Source organism: Centropristis striata, chromosome 5, assembly GCF_030273125.1.
Source record: "Centropristis striata isolate RG_2023a ecotype Rhode Island chromosome 5, C.striata_1.0, whole genome shotgun sequence".
In the NCBI taxonomy this organism is placed as follows: Eukaryota; Metazoa; Chordata; class Actinopteri; order Perciformes; family Serranidae; genus Centropristis; species Centropristis striata.
Window position 1 is genome coordinate 6,778,742 of NC_081521.1, and position 13,212 is coordinate 6,791,953.

General features: G+C 38.2%; 2 protein-coding genes across 2 annotated transcripts; both read right to left on the reverse strand.

Moving 5' to 3' along the window:
- Window positions 1–1,581: 1,581 nt before the first annotated feature.
- On the reverse strand, window positions 1,582–6,719 carry LOC131971105 (homeodomain-interacting protein kinase 2-like). The gene is made up of 11 exons (XM_059332405.1): window positions 6,126–6,719; window positions 5,875–5,998; window positions 5,575–5,685; window positions 5,387–5,473; window positions 5,144–5,298; window positions 4,647–4,940; window positions 4,117–4,275; window positions 3,363–3,533; window positions 2,571–2,671; window positions 2,032–2,486; window positions 1,582–1,948 (listed from the first exon to the last, which is right to left on the reverse strand). The coding sequence occupies exons 1-10, from the start codon at window positions 6,236–6,238 to the stop codon at window positions 2,350–2,352; spliced, it is 1,452 nt and encodes a 483-aa protein (XP_059188388.1). The 5' UTR covers window positions 6,239–6,719; the 3' UTR covers window positions 1,582–1,948; window positions 2,032–2,349.
- On the reverse strand, window positions 6,678–10,704 carry LOC131971106 (uncharacterized). The gene is made up of 2 exons (XM_059332406.1): window positions 10,135–10,704; window positions 6,678–6,938 (listed from the first exon to the last, which is right to left on the reverse strand). Exons 1-2 carry the CDS (start codon window positions 10,324–10,326, stop codon window positions 6,678–6,680), a joined length of 453 nt encoding a protein of 150 aa, XP_059188389.1. The 5' UTR covers window positions 10,327–10,704.
- Window positions 10,705–13,212: the final 2,508 nt, after the last annotated feature.

Sequence of the window (13,212 nt, forward strand, 5' to 3'; positions counted from 1 at the left end):
TGATTTAGCTTGTAACAATAGATTAATTTCTGTGTGATGTTATTTCTGTTCTATTTATTTTGTCTGTATCTGTTTTTTTTTACAATGCCACTGTTATATAACATTTTGTACATTTTTTGTTAAATTTGTTGTCTTTTGTGAAATAAACTCTCCCAAGTATTTCACTCACTAATCTCCTGAATTGCTTCAGCTTTACTTGGTGAAAATAATTCCACTTGATGATGCAGATTGTTGATGTAAAGAGGGTGACCCATGTCTTGCTGATGACTATTGTGATCACAGTAGTGTGTGCTGGGTTGAGATAGTTCATCACTGTTGATGTGTTGTAAATGCATATATTTTTTGTTCATTGTTAACTAAATATTTTGTTGAATGATTTAAATGAACATATTCAAAACAAAGCATTAACTAAAAAATGATGACATTCAATATTTGTAATGATATGTATATATTTATCTATCGAAGTATGTTAAAATAGTGTTCAGCTATTGAAAACCAAAAAATGTATTTCAATTTTTTGACACTTTTGAGTTCATTTGATTGGTTTTGATGTGTGGAAGAGAATGATTTGTGTGTTTTATTTAAGATGAAATGTGAACAGGGATGCATTGATTACAAGTATTTTATTTAAATAAATGTTCAAAAAATAACTGAAACACCATGTTTGCCTCATGATAAATACATTTTACATTCATTCAGGCTGCTTGTGTAACCAGTAGTAACTAAAACTGCTCCTAATCAAGTCATGATCATTTTATAATAGTGAGCAAGTAGAAATGACGGATTTTTGGATAAACTAAACAGGGTCTCACATGTTACTCTTTCTAAAGCGGCTTTTTCTCTGGACTACTTTAAAAAAATAAAGGTGAAAATTGAGAGTATACCCACTTTATCAGGGACCACTACACCACTGTCTGAACCCCAACGAGCCACTTTAAGACGCGTTGTTTTTCTCATTTTACATTTTACTCAATGTGACCTTGCATGTGACTACAATGTAAAATATACATACTAACCATTTTCCAAGTGCCACAAATGTCTGAGTAAAAAAATGTTTGCTCCACATTTTCTACATATTGAACTATTCCATTTTCCCGCCTCTGTCTTCCTACGATAAACAATGTATATTTGGGTACCTCTTAAAGAAAAACGTACATTTCAATCCTACTGGTTATGAGGTGGGATTCATATTAAATTAAAAGAGACAGGAAAAATTAAGTAATTTTAACTGAAATATCACAATTTTAAGTTTAAGTTATTTTCTCTAACACAAACTTAAGTAACCTATGATCTGTTCAAGGACAGTCGGAAAGTTCAAATTCTGACAATAATACCTGTTTTTACATTTTCTTCCTATAATAAACACTGGATATTTGGGTACCTCTTAAAGAAAAACGTACGTTTCAATCCCACCGGAGGGATGGCAGGATTCATATTTGTCATGTGACCATACTTTCTCTAACGGAACCTTTTGTAACCTATGAGGACTATTTTAAAGTTCAGCTCTATAATAATGTCTGTTTTTGCAGTTTCTTTCTATGATAAATGGTGGAGTTTTTGCAATTGTTTAGGCATGGTGGGGTTCAGAGTGTAAAATTTATTAGGAGTGTGGGAGGAAACCGGAGTACCCGGAGTAAACCCACGCAGTCACCGGGAGAGAAAAGATTCTCCACAGACAGGAGGAGGAGGGTGAGCACCTCCTTCCGTGCCCATAGTGCTGCCCTGTTGAAGCTCTGTGGAGGTTTTTAACGAAAAAACTTAGTGGAGGTTTTAAGTTAAAAACCTCAGAGCTTCACTTGTGTCCCTCGTCGTCTTAGTCATCTTGGTCATCTTGGTCATACGGGTGGATGGTGTAGCAGGAGCCGAAGGTCTTCTTCATCCAGGAGGAGTCGACGGATGCAGTTCTTCTTCTTCTTCTGCTCCGACTTCTTCTAGGTGCTGGCGCTGTCTGTAAATGAAAGTGTTAAACACCTCAAATGTCCTTCAAATGAACAAAACACACAAGAAGAAGTGACTGTTTATGTTTCTCACCATGTGTCCTGTCCATCATGTCTCTGTCCGTCGTGTCTCTGTCCGTCGTGTCTCTGTCCGTCGTGTCTGTCTTAAAGTTTTTGCAATTTTGCAGTTTTTTTTTTTGGCATAGTGGAGTGTAAAATGTATTGGGAGTGTGGGAGGAAACCGGAGTACCCGGAGAAAACCCATGTAGTCATTGGGAGAGAAAAGATTCTCCACAGACAGGAGGAGGAGGGTCAGCACCTCCTGCCGTGCCCATAGTGCTGCCCTGCTGAAGCTCTGTGGAGGTTTTTAGTTAAAAACCTCCACAGAGCTTCACTTGTGTCCCTCTCTGTCTTAGTTGTCCTGGTCATACGGGTGGATGGTGGCGGTGCAGCAGGGGCAGAAGGTCTTCTTCATCCAGGAGAAGAGTCGACGGATGCAGTTCTTCTTCTTCTTCTTCTGCTCTGACTTCTTCTGGGTCCTGGCACCGTCTGTAAAAATCAAAGTGTTAACACCTCAAACGTCCTTTAAATGAACAGAAGACTCAAGAAAAAGTGACCGTTTATGTTCCTCACCATGTGTCCTGTCCGTTTTGTCTCTGTCTGTCGTAACTCTGTCCATTGTGTCTCTGTCCGGCACTTTCACAGAGTAGGTTGTGTAAAGTCCAACCGGCAATCTAAACACACAAACACACAGAAAGAGAGAGACACACACACACAGTTATTGTATTATTCCTGTCATTATCATGACATCTCCCCCCATGTGACCTGATGTAGGTTCGTGGCTGATGGTGTTAGCTACATATAAATCATTATCCACAGCCAAACCCACAAACAACAACTCCTGTGTTCTGTCTGCCAAAATTACAGCTTTTGTCAAAGGAGTCTGGTTGCTTTGAAGAAAGTGATATGTTTTTCTGGGGACAGGGCTGCAGATAAACAGATTTTAGCCACCTAAAAAATATCAATATTAGTTTTAATGTTAGCTGTATTCATAATATTTTCTCCTTTTTACCTCGCGGTCAGACAGCTCTTTCTGACGGGAACACTTCAAACACACCACTGTGTCTTCAAACACACCAGACTCCATTGACAAAAACAGCAATTTTACATCACTGGATAGAGCTCAGTTAATTTCTTTATGGTATTGTGTGACTATGAGATCGGACCTAACATGATGTCCACAGCAAGGCATTCTGTTCTGTGATTAGTTTTGCTACCTAGACATGTTTCTGCTCTGCAAGAACTCATGCAGCCACATTGATCACTTCTGTTGTTGGATATTTGTGAAATAACACAGAAAAAGTGTTCACATCTTCTGTTAGACATCATATAAACTTCTGTCTGCAGGCAGGTTGAGTGTCTTACCTGTCTGCTCTCTCCTCGTCATCCAGCTGCAGCGTGTTCTCGGCTGCAGCGGGCGAAACCAGGATCACACCTGGTGGAATGTCTGTGGGAGATGTTGTCATGGCCGTCATGTCTGTAGTCCCCGTGTCTGTCACTTTCACAGAGAAAGTCTTGTGCAGCCCAACTGGCAATCTAAACAAGCACACACACACAGAAAGAGAGAGAGAGACACACACGCAGTTAGTGTATTATTCTTGTCATTTTCATGGGAACTTACACCCACGTGACCTGATGTAGGTTTGTGGATGATGGTGTTAGCTACATATAAATCATTATCCACAGCCAAACCCACAAACAACAACTCCTGTGTTCTGTCTGCCAAAATTACAGCTTTTGTCAAAGGAGTCTGGTTGCTTTGAAGAAAGTGATATGTTTTTCCGGAGACAGGGCTGCAGATAAACAGATTTTAGACAGCTAAAAATAACAATATTAGTTTAAATGTTAGCTGTATTCAAAATATTTTCTCCTTTTTACCTCGCGGTCAGACAGCTCTTTCTGTAGGGAACTGAAGCTGTTATCTATGCTTTCTTCAAACACACCAGACTCCATTGACAAAAACAGCAATTTTACATCACCAGATAGAGCTCAGTCAATTACTTTATGGTATTGTGTGACTGTGATCGGACCTAACATGATGTCCACAGAAAGGCAAATGTTCACATCTTCTGTTAGACATCATATAAACTTCTGTCTGCAGGCAGGTTGAGTGTCTTACCTGTCTGCTCTCTCCTCGTCATCCAGCTGCAGCGTGTTCTCGGCTGCAGCGGGCCGAACCAGGATCACACCTGGTGGAATGTCTGTGGGAGATGTTGTCCTGGCTGTCATGTCTGTAGTCCCCGTGTCAGTCACTGTCACACAGTAAGTCTTGTGCAATCTAAACAAACACACACACAGAAAGAGAAAGAGACACACACACAATTAGTGTATTATTCTTGTCATTTTCATGGAAACTTACACCCACGTGACCTGATGTAGGTTTGTGGATGATATAAATCATTATCCACAGCCAAACCCACAAACAACGACTCCTGTGTTCTGTCTGCTAAAATTACTGCTTATGTCAAAGGAGTCCAGTGACTTGGAAGATAGTAATATATCACTATATCCACCAGTCAGGGTGGATTAATAGGTCAGCAGGAGGCTCCTCACTTACTCACAAACAAACACGGAGTTAGGGTATTGTCCCTGTTGCTGTCGTGACCTCTTTAAAGAAACACCTTTTTTTCTGAGAGAAGATAATCTTACCTGATGTTCTCCTCAAGTAGTATCCCACCTGGTCCGTCCTGCGGCAGCCTGTTTTCAGCTGCTGCAGGACGGACCAGGATCACACCTACTGGAATGTTCTCCTTAAGAATACCACCTGCTGGAATGTTCTCCTTAAGAATACCACCTGCTGGAAGGTCCTCCTTTGGGAGTATCCCACCTGGTCCGTCCTGCAGCTGCCTGTTTTCAGCTGCTGCAGGACGGACCAGGATCACACCTGCTGGAACCTCTGTTTGATCCTGTGTGGTTCTCTGTGTCTTCCTCTTCTTCTTGATTCTGGGTTGGGAACAGGAAACAATTTAATGACACTACAGGTGAATAGAGTCATTTTTTAACTTATATATATATATATATATGTGACCATAAAGAAACAGTGCCTGAAAAAACAATGTTTTTGCTTGCACTATCTCACCCCAATGCACCATAACTCAATCAGTCACTAAATTGTGTCGAACACACACAGACACACAGACACTTACAGGTGGCTGTATATTCCGCTGGTGATAAACGGATGAGTCAGTATTTCACTGGGAGTGATCCTCTTGGCCTCGTCCAGGCTCAGCATGGCCTCTAGTAGGTCGACGGCCCATCCTGTCCGCAGGTCCTCGCACTCGTCAATACTCGTCAGATGCGCCTGGTTCAAGAAACAAACTCTCAGTTAAGTCATCCAAATGATTTATGAAAAAAAAAACAATAAAAAGCAGCAGCTGCTTCACACTCACCCTCCTGAGGTCGTCCAGACTGAAGTGCACCTTTGGCTGGTACTGTGGATGAGAGTTTGCGTGTCCCCCCCAATACTCCTGATGGGTCTGAAAGAAGATAATCAGCATGAATATTCCTCTAAAAAGATTGATAAATCTTGAGACGTGTCGACATGCTAAGGAGAGATGAAATGACTTTATTGTGGTACCTTCAGTCTCCAGGTGTTGCACTCAGACTTGGTGAAATATTTCCCAGTCTTACGTCCCTTTTCAAGTAGATGGTCCGGTGGTACACCCAGGAGAGCAGTGATTTCATGCAGCTGGACAGAAAACATCACATCAGCACCACATGCAATAACTTTTATCTTTTGCTCTAAATGTTCTTTACATGACTAAACATCAAACTAAATCCTGCTGTGACACTGAAAGAAAACTTAAAGCTGTGAATGAATAGTCTGTTCAGGAGAACAGGGACAGGGAGTGGAGTCCAGCTCCAATGGATGACTTACTGCTTCATACTCGGTGTCTGCTGAGAAGAGCTCCTTGCCGTAAAGCAGAACGGCCATCACGCAACCCAGCGACCACATGTCGATGGCCTCAGAGAACGGGAGGCCCAACATTATTTCTAGAGCCCTGAATGTGAAAGAACAGCACAATGAAGGACGCGGCCACATTTCAAGGATCCAAACTAACTGAGCAGGAAGTGCAGACGGTGTGCAGACTGACAGCTCGCTCTCTTCTGATGATAACTCAGTCTTACCTGTAAGGAACCACCTGCATGGTCCACCCCTGCTTGGTCTTTGACCGGTGCATGGTCAGGCCGAAGTCGATGAGTTTGACCCTGAAAGGTCGTTTCGTGTGATCCACCATCATTATGTTGTCGAGTTTCAAGTCAGTGTGAATCAGCCCGATGCCCTTTAGAGCGTCAAACGCCGTGGCGAGCTGTGAGGACAAAAAGGATGCGTGTCAGAGGAAGTACGACGGTTTAAAGTGTTCTTATCATAAATTATATTTATTTATCTATATTATATAAGCCCTGCGATAGTCCGGGGACCGGTCCAGGGTGTAACCCGCCTCTCCCCCAATGTCAGCTGGGATCGGCTCCAGCCCTCCGCAACCGGAGTGCGGATAAGCAGATAAGGTTAATGAATGAATGAAAATTAGAAATATAAGACAGAAATATTTTTTCAGAAATAACACAAAATGTCTACAAATACATAACAAAGAATTAAAACAACCAAATAGTTAAAACAATAATAAATAAATAGTCATAATCAAAATAAATAAATTCATTTTTCATGCACTGTTATTCTTATGCAGCGGCTATTTTGAGAAACATTACATTATCTCTGTGTATTTCAGAGTTTGTGTCTGTTCTTACCTGCTGGATAATAAAACTGACATCACACAGCTGCATGGGGAGACATTTTCCCTTTCGGATGAAGTCCTCCAAGCTGATGTCGAGAGACTCGAACACCATGGCCTTCCCAACACTGGTATCAAACCAGCCTAAGAACTGGATGATGTTGGACTGGTCCAGTTTCAGGCACATTAACTTTTCCATTGTGGAAACCTGCAGACACACACAGAGAGAGGTGAGGATTTCTGTTCTGGGAAATGATAAATAACCCTGACTTCACTACATTTATCTGAGAGCTTTGGTCTCAAGTTACAAATTAAGACTTTTGCACGTCAAAGTCAAGTTATCATTTGACAGTTTCAGTCATTTTTCATGCAAATGCATAATTGGATCATTTTTATTCAGTTTTTTGTTAATTTGATAACTTTACCCATGAGATGGTAAAGTAATTGAAATTAGCCTCCATCATCAATAATTATAATTACACAATTTAATTTATATTATTCTAAAATGAGTCGTTCTCCATGATGAGTACTCTTATTTTCTGTGTTTTAAGTTTATTTATGCAGGTTATATCTAAAGTCTCATATTACTATAACTGCAAAAAATTCACAAATATACATATCTAATTTCTAGAAAAAAATAACTTATAAAACATTTTATTTCAAGATATCTGAACAAGCAACTTTAAGCTTGTTGCCTTGACAGATTTTATTTATATTTATAAGTTTTAAAATAACAAAACACTCATTCGTTGTTTTGTTTTTTTTAGCTTATATGGTATTTTCCTCAAGTAAAACATCTGAATATTTCTTCCACCACTGCATGTATGAACATCAGTGAAAACTCTTTGATTGAAAGGTAAAGCTGGGAGGTTGAAGCGTTCAGTAAGGTTGTTTTGTGGGCGGATACACAAATCATGCTTAACTCATTCCCAGAGTGTTTCTGAAGTTCCACATAAAACAACTTTATTTTCAGCAGTTATAAAAGAAGTACCCACATCTAATATTTAAGTAAAAGCAGCTTTACAACAGTGTAAAAATACTGATGCAGGTAAAAGTACATGAAGAAAACACAAAATATCAGCATCAAAATAAAGAACTCATCATGCAGAATAACATGTTGTGTTATGAGATTAATATTAGTGATGCATTATTTGTCAGGCATCACTAATGTTGCAGCCAGCCTTGGAATTTCGTCATTTTAGGGGCAAGGCCATTTGGCATTCCCGTTCACATTTTTTTTTAAGGGCACAAAGGCCGTTTGGTTAAATTACGCTGGTTTTACCTTTCAGATTTATACCTTAACATTCTCATTCACCAAGAAACATTAATTATGAATTAAAACACTTGTTTTAATTCAAAAACATTGAAAAACATATAATATTGTAAAACAATGCATTAAGACTGTGAGTATGAGGGAGAGAGGCTGAAACAGTGTGCAATCCTGGCCATAGAAGTGAGAAGGTACAGACAAGTACTGCTACAGAAAGACAACAGCCACCACTGTGACCTAAACACACAAGTATCGGTGATACACGTTCTCCTGACACAGTGCAGTGCACAATATATTAAATATATTAGAAAGAACCTTTTTGGAAAATGACAAATGAACCTGTTTTGAAAAGATGGCAAATGCATCTATTTTGAAAAGATGGCAAAATTAATTTCCTGCCTGAGTTCATCTTAGAGTAAGGAAAGAGAAATGCCTCCTCCTGCCATAAAAAAGGAACCTGCTGAGGTGAAATCTACATCAGCTAAATGTCGAGCCCTTGTCCCTGAGCTAGGGAAGACATTAGCGCTATCCCAACTAGCTAGCTATGGCTAGTTTTCATAAAGCAAAAATGTAACATTACCGAGTAGACCTTAAATAGGCAAATACAATGGTAATTACATATCAATAGTACTTTATATAAAAACGTAAATGTTAAGTCCTGTCAAATACTACCACATACTTCAGCTACAACATATCAAAACAGCTTGTCCCGCTAGCTTGTGCTGCGCATCAACGTTGTGTTACTGGAACTTTGACAGGGGCGCAAAGGTCACCTTGGCCGTAAATTGAACATTTCTTCACAGGGCATCAAGGCCAAAGTGCGGGGCAATTCCCACCCTGGTTGCAGCTCATTTTAATTACTTAATATACTGCTGGGTAGTTTAATGCATAATAATACATTAACTTTTGCAGTAATCTGAACATGAAAAGTAACTTGCTATCAGATAAATGTAGAGAAATAAGGAATTTTTCTTTTGGATTTGGAGTGTAGCAACTATAAGTACTTCAAAATTACACTAAATATATGTCCACCAATGATCTTTAAATAGTAAGTGTTCGAGTAAACCAAACAATTAAACTTTATTAGACAAAACAAGTCAAAAGTCAAGTTGCCCATTGACAGAAAAATAATTACATTTTAGTAATGTACTGACAGAACAAGTGTGGACCATTAAAACCACAGAAAAACGCAAAGGCTTGACACCAGATTGACACCAGTCAATAAAAATTTTAAAAACATTTAAGGGCTTTAAGAAAAGTAAAACTGTGTAAAAATTGAATCTAAATTAAAGAGTTAGACAAACAATAGAAAACATGAATCAATAATAATGTAATAAAACACAAAAAAGTAGATACAGTTGGATCGTAAAATAGATGAGTGATGAAAAATATAAAATGACAGAAAAACACAGCAGATAAAACAAAATAAATTAAATTTGACCACTGAAATACAATGATGCATGTAAATAAATAACATATAAATGATATGAAGTGAAACGATTTGAAGTACAAGTCCTTCAAAATTACCACTGATTTTTAAAAATGTAAATGTTTGTAAGTAAATCAAACTATCAAACTTTATTAACACCTTTCATTCAGAAGTAAATAAGACAGAGCAAGTGTCAACCATAAAAAACAGAAAAACACAAAAGCTTTTTAAAAACTACAGACCAGTGTACAACAATCAATAAAAATGATAAAAAAGAATTAAAATAAAAAAAACATTTCAGAGCTATAAGAAGAGTAAAACTGAGTAAAATAGAACTAAATAAAAAATTAGATAAAACTACAAAACAAGATGCATTAATAATGACAATAAAATGCTTAAAAGTAGATAAAGTTGGAATATGATATAAAATCATAATATATATATGACAGAAAAATATAACAGATACAATACAACACGTTACATTCAACCACTTAAATACAATGAGACGTATCAGTAAATTAATTTGATATGAATTTGATATGAATAATAAATAAACCTTTTTTTCCAGATGTTTGGCTGAATCAGTGAGTAACCAAAGGGTTTACACCTCAAAAAACTATTGATATAATATGTAATAGCACTTCCTGACAAGACTAATTACTACTACTTATATTTCTGTCTATATTTCTGTATTGAGTGTCTCACCTCAGTGCTGTCTTTTTCCAGAAACATGGGGATCTTAACAGCCACGGTCTGATTGGTGTCTTTCTTCAAACACCTCACCACTTTTCCAAAACTGCCCGCTCCCAGAAGCTTCATGAACTTGAAGTCAGTGGGCAGCTCGTTTGCATCACGGGCAGAAGAAGAAAATGATAACTTGAAACTACTTTCTGCCATTTTTCTTCGTTGATTACTGTCTAACTAAGCTGAAAAAAAGAGAAGAAACAGGTGTTAATGTGAGCTAAAGAAAGAGAAAGAAAGGAAGAATACTTACTTGTTTAACCGCAGTTGTTCTGATAATAATATATACTAATATTATATAACACTAGAGGTGTTGTCAGTTCAGCCACTGTCCGTCTAATGAAGAGAGTCCACAGATGTTGTTGATTCTAAAATATGATAAGAGTTCTAGAATTCTTTATGAGTTCTTCAGTTCTACAGGGAACATTCTAAACACACATGCACACACACTAAATCAGATGTTTTCAATAAAAACTGTGAAAAATATGACATTAATTATCAAAATACTTTTCCACAGAACAGCCAGAATGTGTCATTTAAAGGTTAAGGGATATTATTCAGAGATACAGTTTGTTTTTTCCACTTTCTCAGACTCACAATCTAATAAATCCTCCTTTAAGTTTATTTTGTTGTTCATACTTTTGTAATATTACTTAAGTTACATTTAAATGCAGGACTTTTACTTGCAACAGAGTATTTCTACAGTTTTACCGCAAACAGTGAAACTCTCACCAAGTGTATTTGTCTTATATCTTGTCAAAATAACAACTGAAAAAGTGAATTTTCACATGTTCCTGTGGCAGATTCATTACAAATTTAAAATTCATTATAGGTACAAACACACTATATTCATTGTTTTTAACATATTGACATTTTTCTCCAGTAACAGCTAACTCATAGTGAGTTAAAAAGCCATTTTTTAAAGGAATAAACCAGTCTTTTAATTAAAAAAAGGCTATTCAAAAACTCAAAAACTAAAATCTCCATGAGGAAAACTACTGCAATGTTTTTGTCCTGACATTGTTTTTCGGTCTCAAACCAAGCCACTGTTTGTTTGACATATCTAGCCTACTAGTACGACATTTTGCATTCATGTTCATTGCATATAAAAGTCCTGACATTAATGTTTTCTTTTCCCACATGAATAAGCTATTTACTTTCTGTTTGTACATGAGTATATTAAGTTGCTTTTTCCAGGCAGGGTGAGTCCGTTTTCTGCTACATGTTTATAATTTTACGCTACCTTAATGCCAACCGGCAAGTGAAATTAGCATAGCAGGTGATTGTTGGTAAATTTAAATATATTGTACCGTTCCTCAGTACATTCACTAGCCTACCATCAGCTGGTTTCACAGTGCTTTATTTGTGAAGAATCAGGCTACTTTGGGTCATAGACAACACCAAAACAAGCTAACCAAATTCATTGTCATGAACTGACCAACTTTTAGCTCCCCAGGTCCCGCCCAGGGACCTGGGGACCTGACAGGCTTCTCAGCCCCTAATTGTATGTCGCGTTCATGAACATCGGGGAAATCACAGAACTATGAACGGTTGTGTGTCCAACCAATCACAGAGCCAGCTTTCCTAACTGACATGTCCAATCTCGTTGTTTTTGTACTAAAAAACATCTGAATCTGAATGACATTCACTAATGCCTAGCCTCCAGTATACATCTTGAAAGCATGCTGACAGACTGGGTATGTTGTCAACATGTTAGGATGCAGCATCAGACACAAGGTTGTGACGGTGCTTATGAGGTGTTGCTCCAACATGGTTGTTGTTGTAAGATGTGTTGTTCTGGGACGGGTGAGAACGAGTATAGACAGTATACCCACTGCAAAAAACTAGACTACACCACTGAATATAATTAAGATACTATTGCTAGATATAAGAAGGAAAATACTTGGTAAGCTTCATGTTTTTTGCAGTGTATTGTCACATGAAGACATTGGATTGTCACAGCCAGCAAGTAGACAGCTTCATTGCTCCGTGTGTCTATTATCCTTCCATTTGTGCTCCTTATTTCAGTTTAATGTAAACTGCCTGAAGTTAAGCTTCTTAGTGTCTAAGGAGGGAAACTCGTACACAAAAAGGATCACATCACTGCTCCTGATTCTATCCCGGAGGCGGGCGGAGGAGCTTCAGCCTTGTGCAGTGTTTGAACTGCAGGGCGGCATGTTTGATGCTTCTCCTTTCTCCTGTCTCTGCTCCCCAAGGTATGCAGGCCAGGGGTTCTTGGCATCCACTCAGCTTGAGACTGCAGCCCAGATGAGCCCTACTTCACTACATGTCTGCCGTGCTCCGCTCACAGGAAATTAGAAACTTAAACTCAGCCACGATTTGGCCCTTTTTAATTTGAAGTTTACTGGCCTGTCCATTTAGGTTGAATAACAGATAGGCGATGAAGTGTGGCAGTCACTGCACTCATTTCCAGCTTTCTAAATGAGGAGTCTGCTGAGACGATGACTTGTGGTGCAGAAAATAAATACTCTCAGCATCCAATTTTTCTTGTGAATGCTCATGTAATCTAATGTATATATGTAATCTGTGTATCATTCGTTCTTTCCATTTTCAATTGGTAATCCAAATCAAATAATGAAAAATTGACAGGTTATTTTGTTATTTGTTGTCTATTATAAAACAAAAAAAATGCTTGTTTTTTCATATTTCAATCTTAGGCTCAGATCAAAAATCCGAAATGGAAAAACGGGCAACAGGACTGAATTTGATTGTAATATCTAATTGGTCGGGTTTACGTGACCCGGAAGTTTGACTGAGGTCAAGTGATCCGTCACTTATTTCTCCGTAGACAAACCAGCCGTCCCTATATAATAATAATAATAATAATATATAATGTAGTGTGCCCTGACTTGTGGTGCCGAAAATAAATACTCTCAGCATCCAATTTTTCTTGTGAATGCTCAGAAAGTATGGAAGTCATAAATGTCACTGACATCAGGCTGCTGTATTTCCTGTTAAACAATGCTTGTGAATGTTTCTATGTGTGTGTTCTGGGATTGCTGCGTCGGCGGTGAAGGTCAA